A 14,647-nucleotide genomic window follows, 5' to 3' on the forward strand; every position below is an offset into this window, starting at 1 on the left:
GCGGCACCTTGGCAGTGTGTGGGTGTCATTGGTATGTGGACAGGCAGCCTCCTGCTGCTGCCTTGCCCAGCTGGAGCTGTGACCCCAGCTTCCTGAGGCCCATAGAGGTGGGTGGGAGGGGATGCTGCTTCCTAGCCTCCAACCCTGGGGCCTCCCTGAGGCCGGGGAATGAGACTGGGAGACCCAGGAGTCTCGGCTTTTTACCTTGAGGTGACAGCACGTGGAGAAGCAGCAGGAGATGCTGGGCCACAAATGGGGCCGGTCTTTCCTGATTGTGTTGACTTAGTTTCCCTGAAGAGATGCAGCTTGAGGGAGATTCTGGGTGACCGAGTTTCTCGGGGGCAGGGACAGGAGCAAGACCTGGACCGTGGGCATGTCTGGTCCTCTTTCCCAGTCCTGATGTAGCTCTTGGGCTGGCAGGGCCTTCTGAGTCCCTGTTCTAACAGGCTTGGGGGCACCACAGCAGTCTCAAGGTGGATCCCCTGCCGCCTTGCCCTGCGGGGGTGGGGGTGGTCTCTGTGGGAATGGGAGCTAGGAGTTACAGTGTCCAATTCGTGGAGGGGGCGGGACCCAGTGCAGTCCCGGCCCCTCCCTGGAGCAGAGTTTCAAATACTCACGGAGCTGGGGCGCCAGAGCTGCTGCTAGACCAAGCCCTTGCAGTCTGTCCTGTGCTGCAGACACACCCCCAGCTGGGACCTCTGACTTCTACTGGGACCCAGATCCTAAGCCTCTGACACAGCCAATCCACATCCCTCAGGTGAGTCTGGGGGGGGGCGGGGTACTGAGCCGGGGGCTGGATGTGAATGGAGTCTCAATATTTGGGCCTCCGTTTCCCCACGGAGGAGAACGGCCACGGCCGTAAGCCCAGCCCACCACTTTGGGGAGACCTGGAGAGTGGCAGGGGGAGGATATGCCTTCCTGCCAGCCACCAAAGGGTGGCAGAACCTGCCCAGCCCCCGCGTCCCAGCAGCCGGGACTGAGAAGGGTGGCCTGGTGTGTCCGATTCCACGTCCGCGCTCACGCGGGCTGTGTCTGTCCCTCTAAGCCCGCCAGCTTTGCGCCATGGGCAGGCCCCTGGCCTTATTGGCTGCGCTCTGGGCGCTAGGGGCTGCAGGAGACGCGGCGCTGCGCATCGGAGCTTTCAACATCCGGAGCTTCGGCGACAGCAAAGTGTCAGACCCGGCCTGCAGCGGCATCATCGCGCAAGTGAGGCTGGGGACCCTGGGCGGGGTTGTAGCTGGGCTCCGCGGGCTAATTTGCCGCGCACACGTGACCCCGCACCTGCCGGCCCCTCCCCCAGATCCTGGCTGGCTATGACATCACGCTGGTGCAGGAGGTGCGGGACTCCGACCTGAGCGCCGTATCCGCGCTCATGGAGCTGATCAACAGGTATGGCGGGCAGGGCCCAACGTGGGCCCAGGTCTCCGAGCGATGCCTTGACCCCGGGCTTGGCCGGTGTCTCCGCAGCGTGTCCAGGCACGAGTACAGCTTCGTGAGCAGTAAGCCCCTGGGTCGGGACCAGTATAAGGAAACGTACCTGTTCGTCTACAGGTGAGGGGCGGGGATGCGGGGGAGGGGTGCGCAGGGCAGGAGGGGGCCCACTTGGGGCGCCCACCCACCCTCTACACCCAGGAAGGACACGGTGTCGGTCGTGGACACGTACCAGTACCTGGACCCGGAGGACGCCTTCAGTCGTGAACCTTTCGTGGTCAAGTTCTCGGCACCCGGGTCAGGTGAGGCCCCGCCCGTCCCGCAGGCCCCGCCCGTCCCGCAGGCCCCGTCCCAGCCCCTGACATCTACCTCCTGCAGCTGCCGAGGAGTTAGTGTTGATTCCGCTGCACGCGGCACCGCACCAAGCTGTAGCCGAGATCGACGCGCTCTACGATGTGTGTACCTGGACGTGATAGACAAGTGGGGCACCTACGTAAGCCCCTATGTCCGTGCGGCCCCGCCCTGCCCCACGGCCCAGGGTCCCGGAGGTGCGCCCTGGGGGTCGGCCACAGGCGTGAGGCTCTGCGCGCGCGGCCCCTCCCGCAGCCTCAGACCCAGTTCCGCGGTGCCCCACAGGACATGCTGTTTCTGGGCGACTTCAACGCCGACTGCAGCTACGTGCAGGCTCAGGACTGGCCGGCCATCCGCCTGCGCAGCAGCGAGGTCTTCAAGTGGCTCATCCCGGACAGCGCCGACACCACGGTGGGCAAGTCAGACTGTGCTTACGACCGCATCGTGGTCTGTGGTGCCCGCCTGCTCAGCAGTCTGAAGCCCCAGTCGGCCGCCGTATACGACTTCCAGGAGGAATTTGGCCTGTACCAGGCTCAGGCGAGTGCTGGGCCCAGTAGGAGCAAGGCCCAACCTCAGTACACCTGGCGCTCCCCTCCCTGCACTGTTTCTAGAAAAGGCCCTTAGAGGTTCAGTTCTGGCTGAATGGAACAAATCTGGGATGGCAGTACAGGAAGCTCTTTACCTCCCCAGAGTGGGGTCCCGAGGCCATGCTCCCACCGAACCCGCACAGCTGGGATGGATAGCCCAGGCCTCGCTGGTCTGTTCCCCCACCCCCAGATGCAGTGGTTTGTGGACACCCAGTGGGCCCCTTCCTGAGGGGAGATGGGGCAGTTTTCTGGGGGTGGAGCCTGAGGGAGGACTGGCTGCTCAGCAGGGCCTCAGAGTTGGCCCCTTCTCCCTTCAGGCCCTGGCCATCAGTGACCATTTTCCTGTGGAGGTGACCCTCAAGTCCTACTGACAGCCCTGAACCCTGGCCAGAGCAGGCTGCCTGCAGACTCTGGCCACAAGGAGGAAGCCCCACAGGGCTGCAGGGTAGGGTCAGCTGGGCCTGGACAAGTGATGGGACTACTCCGAGCCTGTTTCCCCATCGTGAAATGGGCCGCCACCACTATCTCATAAAGTTGTGAGAAGCACCTCGTAGAGCACTGGGCATACAGCTGAGCTCAATAAACAGCGAACCCTCAGCCAGGACCACACACACGTGTTGGCTCCGAAGCCTTCATGTCCTTTCTTAGGACTCAGCTCTTCTGGGGCACAAACCTTCGTCTTGCAGCCAAGCAGGTCCCCAGTCCCAACCCATTTAGGGGACAGGGACAGCCTGGCCTGCCCATTCCACATCCTGCTGGGAACTGACCACCTCCAGACCAGGCTGGCTCCAGAAGGCAGCTCCTGTGCTCACTGGCTAAAGCTCCCTGCTCGCTCTTTGTGCAAACTAAATGCTTTGAAGCACCTGTACTGAGTGCAGCTGGGGTAAGTGCTCACACAGGGTGTAGGGTGGATGTGCGAGGCCAACCTCCCAGTCTTCAGTGTTCCTCCTATGGCCCCGGTTCCCAGGCCTGCAGGCCACTCACAGGCACTTGTGTATGAGGGTCCTTTCCTACCCAGCACTGCAGTTGGCGGGGGGGAGGTCAAGAAGGCTGGCCCCCTGCAACCAGCCGGCTGGCGGCGCTGGGACATGTGGAGAGCCTCCTCAGTGGTGAGCAGGCAGGTTGGGTTAAGGTCCTGTCCACAGAACCTGAACAGCTCACAGTGGTTACAGCCCCTTCAAAGGTGCCTTCCTGGTAGCTTCTTCCTCAGGAGCCCTGGGCTGGGCAAGGACTCAGCAGGGAGGACAGTGGCCTGCACCCTGAGTAAACCCATCACCTGAGGATTGGGAACAAGTAGAACTGGGGTACACAGTGTAAATGACAGGGGCCTGATGAGGTTTCTGGTTTTCGAAGCGTCTCACCTTCGGCAGGATTTAACTGGCCTGAATTGTATGGGAGAGAAAAACCTTTGTTTCAAGAATCTGAACAAGCTTTTCTTGTTAGATCTTTCTAAAGTCAGATTTAGGACACCTGTGATGTAAAATGCCTCCCTCCTCCCTCTCCAAGTCACCCAATTTCTCTGAAATTTATACAGGCTTTCCATCCAAACAAAAAACCATGGCAGCCCAAGGGCTTTTCCCTTTTCCTTTTCTTGTGTGGCTTGCCAGGGCCCACAACTACCTGGCCTTATGCCTCCAGCAGTCAGGCATCCCACCAGCCAGGGATGGGAAACTCAAGGGCTTTATTCTGCTCTGGGAGAGGAGACACTCAACAGTGACATCGCTGAGGTCCAGAAGGGTGCCATCTACCACTTTATGATTCCCAAATCAAGACACTGCTTGCCAGCTGTGCCCATCTGCCCACCCGCCAGGCACAAAGGGTACTCGTGAGTGGTAACAGGCCTTAGGACTATGGCTACAAGGAACAGGCCTTTTAGGGAGATGAGCAAAACAAAGAGCTAAAAGTACGTTTAAATTGGAAAACACCTTCTTTAAATCCCTTGGAACCATAGGGCCCCCAGAAAGGTGCAAACGGCTAAAAACCCTGCATGGCAGCCCAGCCCTTAGCCTTTCTTTTGTTTGAGCTTTTCTAAGTACATCTGCAGGGACTTCTGGATGGAGTCTCTGGAGATGAAACTGACAAAGTTCTGGATGTCCGCGTCGCGCTGCTTCACCAGGCGATCTACCGTGGTCTTTCGCATCATGTTCTTGGTCAGCTGTCGAGCGTGATCTAAAGAAGATGGGTCCCACCTGTGAAAACCCATGCTCTTCTCTGGGACAGTGGTATTCCCAAGCTTTCCAAGGGAGTTCCAACTGAAACTCCGGTAGAAAACTTAGAAAATTCAATGAGCAAAGAGAAGAAAATGAAAGCCACCTGTTCCCTACTGTCCATGGATTTCCTTTAAAATCATACAGGATGATATTGTGAAAGTTGCCTTTTTAACCTGTTATTTTCCCTCAACTATATTGTCGGCAATATTTTCCATGTCACTACATACTCTTTTACAACATAATTAATGGCTGCACGGTATTCAGGCATTTGTCTGTGTCAGGCATCGGCAAACCTGGCCCCCCAGAGCTCAAGAGCCAAGAATGGTATTTACATTTTTATATAGATGGAAAAAATTTTAAAAGGGTAATATTTTGTGATACGTGAAAATTACATGAAATTCAGAATTCGGTGGCCTGGTTTTATTGGAACACAGACACGCTTGTTAGTTCACGTGCTCTAAGTCCGCCCTCCTGCTCTGGCGTTATGGCAGAGACCATGTGACCAACAAAGCCGAAAATCTCCCTGGCTCTTTACAGACAGCCTGCTGATCCCTGGTTTCTACCATAGTTGATATAAGCAGCCCTATTTCTTTTTTGGCCACATTGCATGTGGGATCTTAGTTCCCTGACCAGGGATCGAACCTGCACCCCCTGCAGTGGAAGCAGGCAGTCTTAACCACTGGACCACCAGAGAAGTCCCAAGCAGCCCTATTTCTATACACAGACACACAAGCTGTTTCCAGTTGTCTGTGTAGTGGGTTGAACAGTGGACCCCAAAAAAGTATCTGCAAGAGACCTTACTTGGAAAAAGGTCTTTGCAGGTGTAACTGAGATCATCTTGGATTCAGGGTGGGCCCTAAATCCAGGGACAGGTGTCCGTAAAAGGAGAGGGAGCTCTGAGATATAGAGACACACTGTGGGAGAAGGTCATGTGAAGACACAGCAGGGATGGGAGTGACGCAGCCACAGCCAAGGACACCTGGAGCCCCCAAAACTGAAAGAGGCAGGAAGGAGCCTCCCCCAGAGCCTCTGGCAGGAGCGAGGGCCTGCCCACACCGATTTTAGACTTCTGGCCTCCAGACTGAGAGAGAATGCATTTCCCTTGTTTTAAGCACCCCCCTGCCCCGCAACTCCCCCTCTTGTGGTAATTTGTTACATCAGCCTCAGGACACTAGGTCAGTCTGCTATTGTGAATGGCTCATTTGTGAATTGCTTGAGAACCTCCTGTATCACCAGAAGCTCCAGGCTGGGGAGGGGACGGGGCTCTCTACTTGCCCACTGGTACCCACAGCTGTTGCCCCCCCCCGCCACGCCCCTCACCTGGAATGGCCATCCACCGGGCCATCACCGAGAGCGCTGTGCTCAGCACCTGGTCCTCAGGCACCACCTGGTCCACCAGGCCCACCTGGAGGGCCTCTGCTGGCAGAAAGAGCAACCCCAGCTGCAGGGCCTGCTCTGAGGCACGATGCCCAATGGTGTTCACAAGGGTGTCTTTGAACCTGGAAGCAGACACCCACTCACGGTGGGCTCAGGGCTCCCGGGGAATGGGGGTCGGGGCGGGGGCGGTGGTGGGCTCAGCCCCGGGTCTGGTGGAGTGTGGGTGCAGCCCCCGGTCTTACCAGAAGGGGGCGACGATGCCCAGCAGGGTCTCGTTCAGCCCAATGAGGTACTTGGGGTTGTCAGCCAGGATCCGGTAGTCGCAGGTGAGGGAGATAAGGCAGCCTCCGGCCGGGCAGGCTCCCTACAGGGGAAGCAGGACCAACGGGCTCTGGGTGCTGCTGTGGCTGGTTCCGGTCATCTTCCAGAGACCCAGGGTCCCAAGGAAGGGCCTCAGGTGGCCGTGAGCTCTTGGGTGCTTCCAGCCCCCAGGATGCTGTACCAACACTGGGGGTGTGCGCACAAGGGGCTCCGGCTTGCCCATCAGCCTGAGGCCGCGGGCACTGGCAAGGTGGCCAGCGCTCAGGCCCAGAACACCCCCTCTTTTCTCACGCACATGTCAGGGCAGCAAGCGGCCTCTCCTCTCCTCCAGCAGGAGGTCCTCCGAGGTCCGACCTCACCCTGCCCTCATCTCATACATCCACTGCCCCAAACAGAGGCTGTCAGCGGCCACCACACCCCATGGAGTCTTCCTGACTCTGGCCATCCTTCCTCTCCACCCAGCTCAGGCCCTCCTGGCACCTCTCTGGCCTTAGCCCCACCCCTGCCTTCCCTAGGTTAGGCCAAAGTGATATTCCCAAAATGTACATCTGATCCCACTTGCCCCCACCCTCATAACCCTCCTGCTGGACCACGTTGACCATGGGCCCTGGTTCCTGCCCCCACACTCACCCCCACCTCAGTGAGCAAGTCCCCCCCAGCCCCACCCCTTCACCTGGTCTGTAATGGCAAGCTGACCTGTGCACCTCTGAGGGTCTCCCGACTGCCCCCTGCCTCTCTGAGGGCTTTTTGAGGGCAGGGCCACATCCACACCCACCCTAAGGGCTGGCCCGCAGCGAGCCATGGAGGCCCCTCGGGAGCGGGGACACTCACATTGATGGCGGCGATCAGCACCAGGTTGGATAGGTACAGCCGCAGCCACAGCTCCTGCACCGCCTTCCAATACTCGGCGTAGTGGGCCGGGTTCTTCCCGCACATCTCTGTCAGGTCCAGGCCTGCGGAGAAGACCCTGGGGCAGTCCTGGGGAGGTGGGGGTGGGTGGGCAGGGGCCCCGTCAGAGTCTGCCCCACAGTGCCAACACAGCCCCAGGGCCCAGGGAGCCCACAGGTGCTCAAGAGACAAGGGAACTGAGGTCATGCTTGGGCAGCAGGATGCTGCCTCCAGGAGCCCAGAGCTGGGGGCTCCAGGGAGGCAGCCTGGACCTCCCTTGGACTCTGTTCCTTCTGCATCCTGGGATATTCTTCCCTTTCCAGCTTCAAACTGGAAGAAAAGGCAGCAGGGCCAGGTGCTCCCCCAGGGACATAAACACACCGGACTCTGTGCATACCTCTGTACTCATCCTGGGCAGAGGAACTCAGGGGCGGGGGAGGACTCCTGACAGTCGGAGGGGACACACGTTCTGATGTACCCCAAAAGCAAACTGCAGACTCCGGTGCAGGCCAGAAGGAGCTGTCAGGACCCGGCCAGGGAAGGAGGGAGTGGTGAGCAGTCAAGAAGACAGACCTCGGGACTCCCCTGGTGGTCCAGTGGTTAAGAATCTGCCTTCCAGTGCAGGGGATGTGGGTTCGATCCCTGTCGGGGAACTAAGATCCCACAGGCCGCAGGCAACTAAGCCCGTGAACCACAATGAAAGATCCCGCGTGCTGCAACTAAGACTCGACACAGCCAAAAGTAAATAAATAAAATAAAATGGTTTCTGTTTAAAAAAAAAAAAAAAAAGATGGACCAACTTATGTCATGGCTGCAGTCTGGTCATCATGCAGTTAGCTTTTTTTTAAAAAAAAGAAGACACACCTCTGCCCTGGGCTGTCACACGTGAGACATAAGCCTGGGGAAGGATCTGTAAGGCACGTGTGTCCTGTGTGGATGCCCCAGGCCCCAACACAGCCGCTGAAGTGGGGGTGGGGAGCGCAGACCAAGGCAGAAGGTGCTTCTGGGCATGGGCACCAGGTTCTGGGTGCTCTGTCAAGAATGCAGGCCAGGGGAGGGGCAGCTCCCCCGCCCTCACCCGAGAACACCGCACCTGGGGTTGCTGATCACTAACCAGCACTGGCCGCGGTCACCATGTGCTGCTGCAGCAACGACCGAACCCCCTCCCCTGCCTGCAGTGTCTGTGAGGAGGGGCAGCCACACTCGAAGTCCTCTACATCCTTATATTAAGCGACAAAAGCAAGTTGCAGTGCAGGGCATAGATGCAGCCCCGTGTTTCTCATATACACACGTGCCTGTGTGTGCACTGATACCAGCAGGCTGGCCTTTTGTTTACGTGGAACGTGTTCCACTCCTGTCACTAAAAAGGCCCCACAGGGATGGAAAGACTGGCGGTCGGTACACCACGTCCTGCTGTCTCACAGGTCGAGCAGGGACCCGTGAGCCAGCGCCTGTTGGGGGTGGGACAGCAGGGGGATGGAGCTGCTCCTGCTCTGAAGATGTGGCAGGACTGATGTTCAGCTTTTCAGCCTTCCTCCTTAATCTCTTCCCACCATGAGCTCCTGGCTCCCCCCTCCTCACTGCCTCCCCAATTCATTTTCTCAGCACAGAAGCTGGAGGGGCTGACAGCACTTGCCCACAGTCCTGGCGCTGGAGGGAAGCAAAGGCAAAGAACTCTATTCTGGATGCGAGAGAAGCGAACACATTAATCCCAGCTGGGGATGGCCTCTGCCAGACAGATGAAAATGGATGTGGGTTGGCCTATTTCCGTGATTTCTGTGATTCAGCAACGTATCTGTAGTGGGCCGAACTGTGTCACCGAAGAAGACAAGGTCAAGTCCTCACCCCAGTACCTGAGAATGTGACCTTATTCAGAAATAGCATCTTTGCAGATGAGATCAAGTTAAGATGAGGCCGTACCGGAGTATGGGGGTCCTAAATCCTTTGACTGGTGTCCTTCTGAGGAGGATTCAGACACAGAGATAGGGCAGACAGCCACGTGGAGACAAGTACAGGAACCCAGGGGCCCCCCGAAGCTGGCAGAAGCAAAGGATTCTCCCCCATGGCCTCTAGATGTGATTGGCCCTGTTGACACCTTGATTTTGAACCTGTGGCCTCCAGACCGTGAGGGAATACATTTCTGTTGTTCTGCCCCACTGCTACCCGTTGGTGGTCCTTCGTTAAGGTGGCCCCAACTAACACAAGTCCTTCCAAAACATTTGCTGAGGACCCACTTTGGGCCAGGCCTTGTGCTACGTACACAGGAGGAACTTGATACAGAACACGAGGCGCAGACACATTGCTGGAGGGGAGGACACTGTCACAAGGAGAACGCAGGCTCCGGAGGGACAAATGCTGGCTCCCTGTCCCCAGAGCACAGGGGCTGGGGGCCTGGACAAGCGACAGGTCTTCCCCTCTTTCGTTCTAAAGGTCCTATCTCTGGTGACACGCAATTCTCTCATTTTCAGAGCATAATAAAGAAAACGTCAGGCTATGAAATGACACCTTAAATGGAGTATTTTCAGGAATTATCCAGGGTGAAAAGTTCCTAGGCAATTTCAGCATCTCTAGGCAGGTTAGAAAGTTCCCTCAAATGATCTACACCCAGTATAAGTCCTACCCTTGGAGCAATAAGGTCATCTCACTCCCATGGGATGGGGCAAGGCTTGGCTCTGCAAACCCCAGCTTCACGGGACGCACTGGGTGCGTGCATCAGGCCAGCCCCTGAGGGTTCCCTGCTGGTCCGTGCCTCCAGCACAGTGATGGGTCCCCTCGTCAGAGGCAGCCAGGCTCTCCAGAGCTGCAACTCCAGGCCACCCCAGGACAACCTGAGGGTTTAAGGAAGCAGGTGCGAGCCCACAGTGGACCTTCCAAACCTTGGCCTAAAAGGTGCAGGAAGCAGGCTGTGACCGTCTGCTTCCTGCACCTTTAATGACGGCAGGGCCAAGGTGTTCCCATTGGTCTCTAGTATCGTGGCACTTAGCTTTGGGGGACGCTTATGCTGTCTGTGGCTCCTTCTAACTTGAAAGGTGACCCCAGTGCTCTTCCTGACCCAACAAAGTCCTGTTGTTACCAGCATTTGCTGGCTTGTAGGGGAAATGCTGCCGTTCCCATTCCCCTCGAGAATTCAGAAGGGAAAAGCCTGCCCTCTGAGACCTCAACTCTAGGACCTGCCCAGATGGAAATGGAGGGCACAGCTTTTGGGATGAGCACCGTCACTGGGGCTGGCCTGGGTAGGTCCCCAGGAAGCTGTTGCCAAGTTTGCACAGGGTCCACCCTTCGTGAGGTCGAATGGCCTCAAGGGTATCCTGCAGAAATGTCACCTGCCCTCACCTACATCCTGGCCCTGGGTGTGGAGGGCCGAGGCTTGCCCCAGGTCTGGCTCCACAACCGCATGACCTGGGAACTAAGGATCAGCCTCCTGCGGGAGAACCAGCTGCCCATGGCACGGCCCCCTCGAGCCCCCACACCCAGGACTACAACCCCTGGAAGCCCTTTGTGGTGGCACCCACACCTGGGCCGCCTGGGTTTTCTCCACCATGTGAAGTGTGTAGGAGGGCTCCTGAGTCTGGACTTCGACCTGAGAACTTGGGGCCTTGGGGGAGCTAAGGAGCACCCACCGAAGTCAGGATGACGCCTCGGAAGGTCTTGTCATTCTCCAGCTTCTCCAGGCTGATAATGAACTCTGTCAGCAGCTCTAGGCTGAGGCTGTTCACTGGGGGGTTCTTGAACTTCATCACGGCGACCCCTAGTTTGAAAATGAAAAGGACAAAACTCATACCCAACATGGGAAAGGTACCCCCAACTACCCTGCACCCTCAACCAGGCCATGGGAAGCTACACAGATTTTGGGTTTTTTAAATTGAGGTGAGATTCATATACCTTATAAGAAAGGGAACCCTGTACCCATCAGCAGTTACCATTCTTCCTGTTCCAGCCCCTGGCAATCAGTAATCTCTTTCCTGTTCCTATGGATTTGCCAGTTGTGGACATTTCATATAAGTGGAATCATATGTGACCTTTTGTGTCTGTCTTCACTGTTTTCAAGGTTTATTTATGTAGTAGCATGTGTCAGTGCTTCATTCCTTCTTAAGATCAAATAACGTTCCATTAACTGTGTACAGCATGTTTTGCTTATCCAGTCACCTGCTGATGGACACTTGGGTTAGTTCCACCTTTTGGCCATTGTAATACTGCTGTGAACATTCATGTACAAATTTTTGTTGATCTTTTTCTCCCAGATGTAAGTCCTACATCCTCAGGGGAGTAAGAAATGGCCTTAGTTTCTTGAGTAAGTGAGCAAACACTAAACCAGATGTGCAAGGAGGAACGCCAGTGGGGGCCTCTGGTTCATGCTTGTTTAAGGATTGAGAGTAAGAATATCAGGGGTCAGATGTTCTTAAACACTCCATCTATTCATTTATACTGCCAGCAGCAGGGAAAGCAGGAGTGGTAGGGCCTGCCCTTGTGGACAGTGCAGCTGCTGGCCTGGGCCGGCTGGGGCCATCTGTTCTCACTGCCTGGCCCAAGAGCAGACCCCAAGGGCTTTAGAAATGCCACCGTTCACTTAGGGTACATCTCCCTGGTCAAGGCCTTGGAAATCTCTGGATAGTCAACACAAACCATTCTCTAGGAATGAGAATTAAGTCCTGAAGGCAAGGAGACTCTTTTGAGACCTATGATTTATGAGGAAAGGTAATTATTAACTGGCTACAGGTATGTACATGTAAAAATAAGAAGCAATCAAAACTTTCAGAAGTGAGCTCCCCAAACTTGGTTCGGAGGTAAGTTTCTTTTTTCTTTTTTTAAAATTTATTTATTTATTTTATTTTTGGCAGCATTGGGTCTTTGTTGCTGTGCGCAAGCTCTTCTCTAGTTGTGGCGAGCAGGGGCTACTCTTTGTTGCGGTGTGTCGGCTTCTCACTGCGGTGGCTTCTCTTGTTGCGGAGCATGGGCTCTAGACACATGGGCTTCAGTAGTTGTGGCACGTGGGCTCTAGAGCACAGGCTCAGAGTAGTTGTGGCACACAGGTTTAGTTGCTCCACAGCATGTGGGATCTTCCCAGACCAGGGATTGAACCCGTGTCCCCAGCATTGGCAGGCAAATGCTTAACCACTGAGTCACCAGGGAAGTCTCAAATGAAAACATTTAAAAAAGTACTTTTATTCCATTAATTCCTCCAAGCCTCAAGATGCCTGAAGGTTACCCAGGTCTGGCAGTGAGGACAGAACCAAGCCTGGCTTTCTGACCTCAAACTCAACCTTCTACCACGATAAGCCGGTGAAGCTAGCGAGTTCTTCCATGGTGGGGTGGGAAAGCACTTTGGTAAAAAATTGTCTCACTGATAATTTTTTTCTTACTTGTTTACATAAAAGAAAGTCTACCATTCAAACCATTTTTAAGTGTACAACTAAGTGGTATTAAGTATATTCACAATCTTGTGCAACCACCACCACGTACTTCAATACTTTAAAAATGTGTTTTACTCAAGTTCTGATATATATTCAAATCTGTCACAGAAACAATCCTTTCAGAAACTCAGGTTTTTGTTGGACTCGTAGTTGGGCCCCTCATCACCTGGCTCGGGCAGCCCCCAACCCAGAGAGGAGCTAAACTAGAGAACTGAACCAAGGAACACGGTGGGTGCCCTGACAGCAGTCCAGGCACAGGCAGCGATGCACAACCTGTGCGTGTCTGGGGGGCTCTGGGGGGCTGAAACTGTAGCCCCTTTTGGGGAGGAGCTTGGCTCCCTGCCAAGCCAGAGTGGACTGGGGATGGGAGGCATCTTGAAAGGCTGAGGCCAGGAGCTGGGAGGTCATGAGACAGCTTGTCCTAAAATCTGACACTGCACGTCTCCGATGTCAAGCCTGCTCAGGACCCAGCTCTGAAGTGCCCTCTGGTAGAGAAAGCACTGGTTTCTCTTTCAAAAGTGCTTTTTCTATCTTTTTAAAATCCTCCTTGGAGACTTTTAGGAGGTGTTCTGATGGGAGTGGGTAGGAGTGACTTCACTTGTGGCTCCTGGCTTTAATTAAAAAAATATCTGCTGGGTTCTGTGCCACTTGGGAGTATTAAGAAAAATTAAAATATTTTATTCTGAAATACTTCCAATTATTTTAGTTCCCAATTTAACAGCTAAGGAGCACATGCCCCAAACTTTAAAAACTGAAATATTTTTATCTTCATAATGAACTGGGGGGAGAAAACACCTAGACTGATGACCCTTAAGCTTTGAACTCAACAGAAACTGCCTTTAAAATTGGGCTTTATCCCGTGGCCTTTAGAAATTCGAGCGTTCTCCCGAGTCTGGATTCCAGGTCTGGGCCTGGAGCTGGGGGAGATCAAACGCACTGCCCAGTGAAGCCCGCTCTGCTGCCAGCGCCCCCCTCTTTCCCCACAGCCGGGCGGCCGGGCGCTCGGGCGACCGCGCTCCGGGCGCTTACCTGCGGCTGCGTCCGGCTCCACCAGCACCCGCTGGGTCCCGAAACGCCGCGCGCTGTCCCCGCTGCCGGCCGTCGGCTCCGTCCGCCTGATGGTCGCGCCCCGGAGCAAGGCCCCTGCGGAGGGCAGCGCGAGGCCCGTTAGCCTGCCGCGCCCCTGCCCCCCTCCCCAGGCCCTTGCCCAACCCGGCCGCCGCCCCCAGTCACACACACGGGCAGAGCAGGGCACGCGACAAGACGCGCGCTCCAGCCGCCAGCGCCATCTTGACCGCACGGGGTCGGGGTCGCGGCGCCGGGGTGTGGCCTTGCCGCCCGCCCCGCCCCCAGGGCCTAGGCCTCTCCTCCGGGAGGCGGGGGCTACTGCACCCGGCCAAGGCCGCGGTCGGAGGCCCGAGCGGGCGGAGCCTCGGGCTTAGCTGAGCAGGACGCTGGGGCTGTGGGGTGAAGGGTCGCCGATAGGGAAAACCGGACAGGCCAGACGCCGCACTCCCCACGACCTCCCCACGACTCGCAGCTGCGCCACCACGCAAAGATCGAGCCGCCCAGGCCCGGGACCACACGTAAGTCACGGAGTGTGCGAGTCCCGGAGAGGGTTGTGAACCGAGTGGTAGTCAGGGACTGTGGGGACCCCGGCAGCTTGCGGCCCCGCAGAGCCGTCAGCAGAGCTGTGGGCACTGGAAAGGATGCTAGAGGGGATGCTGATGGGGGCCAGTGTGAACTCCGCCTCCTGCCTGTGGGGGGGACCAGGAATCTCAGCTGGTGGTTTAGCCACAGGCGTGGGGCAGCATAGCCTGGTGACTAAGAACTGACCCTTCACTTTCCCCAAGGGGTGAGGTGCTCTCACACCACTGTGGGACTGCAGTGCTCCCCACAAGGAAGGGGAAGGAGACATCTCGTGTTTGTATTTACTTGATCCTGCCTGAACACTGTTCTGACCATTCAGTTTGAACACTGGACACAGTAAGGGCCAAGGGTCAAGTACGGGGGGGGGGGGAACTGAGACTTGTTTTTGTAACATCTTAAGTGTTTTCAATTGTTCCTTGTG

General features: G+C 56.3%; 2 protein-coding genes across 2 annotated transcripts; one reads left to right on the forward strand and one right to left on the reverse strand.

The window, feature by feature from the left end:
* The first annotated feature begins 34 nt into the window (after positions 1-34).
* DNASE1L2 (deoxyribonuclease 1 like 2) lies at positions 35-4,692 on the forward strand. Its single transcript, XM_060125128.1, is given in 9 exon segments — positions 35-757; positions 1,046-1,206; positions 1,301-1,389; positions 1,468-1,551; positions 1,633-1,747; positions 1,749-1,886; positions 1,889-1,924; positions 2,068-2,319; positions 2,687-4,692. Coding segments are annotated over 8 exon segments (912 nt in total). The 5' UTR covers positions 35-757; positions 1,046-1,062; the 3' UTR covers positions 2,741-4,692.
* ECI1 (enoyl-CoA delta isomerase 1) lies at positions 4,278-13,937 on the reverse strand. Its single transcript, XM_060125129.1, has 7 exons — positions 13,814-13,937; positions 13,606-13,719; positions 10,786-10,913; positions 7,109-7,255; positions 6,199-6,320; positions 5,900-6,078; positions 4,278-4,538 (listed from the first exon to the last, which is right to left on the reverse strand). The coding sequence occupies exons 1-7, from the start codon at positions 13,863-13,865 to the stop codon at positions 4,372-4,374; spliced, it is 909 nt and encodes a 302-aa protein (XP_059981112.1). The 5' UTR covers positions 13,866-13,937; the 3' UTR covers positions 4,278-4,371.
* Positions 13,938-14,647: the final 710 nt, after the last annotated feature.

This window comes from Lagenorhynchus albirostris, chromosome 15, assembly GCF_949774975.1.
Source record: "Lagenorhynchus albirostris chromosome 15, mLagAlb1.1, whole genome shotgun sequence".
Lineage (NCBI taxonomy): Eukaryota > Metazoa > Chordata > Mammalia > Artiodactyla > Delphinidae > Lagenorhynchus > Lagenorhynchus albirostris.

Coding starts and splice junctions, on each gene's coding strand:
- ECI1 (XM_060125129.1), bottom strand. CDS start 13,865: ATGGCGCTGGCGGCTGGAGCGCGCGTCTTGTCGCGTGCCCTGCTCTGC. Junction 6,321..7,108: donor TGCTGATCGCCGCCATCAAT/GTGAGTGTCCCC, acceptor CTTCCCCTGTAG/GGAGCCTGCCCGGCCGGAGG. Junction 4,539..5,899: donor CCGGTGGATGGCCATTCCAG/GTGAGGGGCGTG, acceptor CATCTTCTTTAG/ATCACGCTCGACAGCTGACC.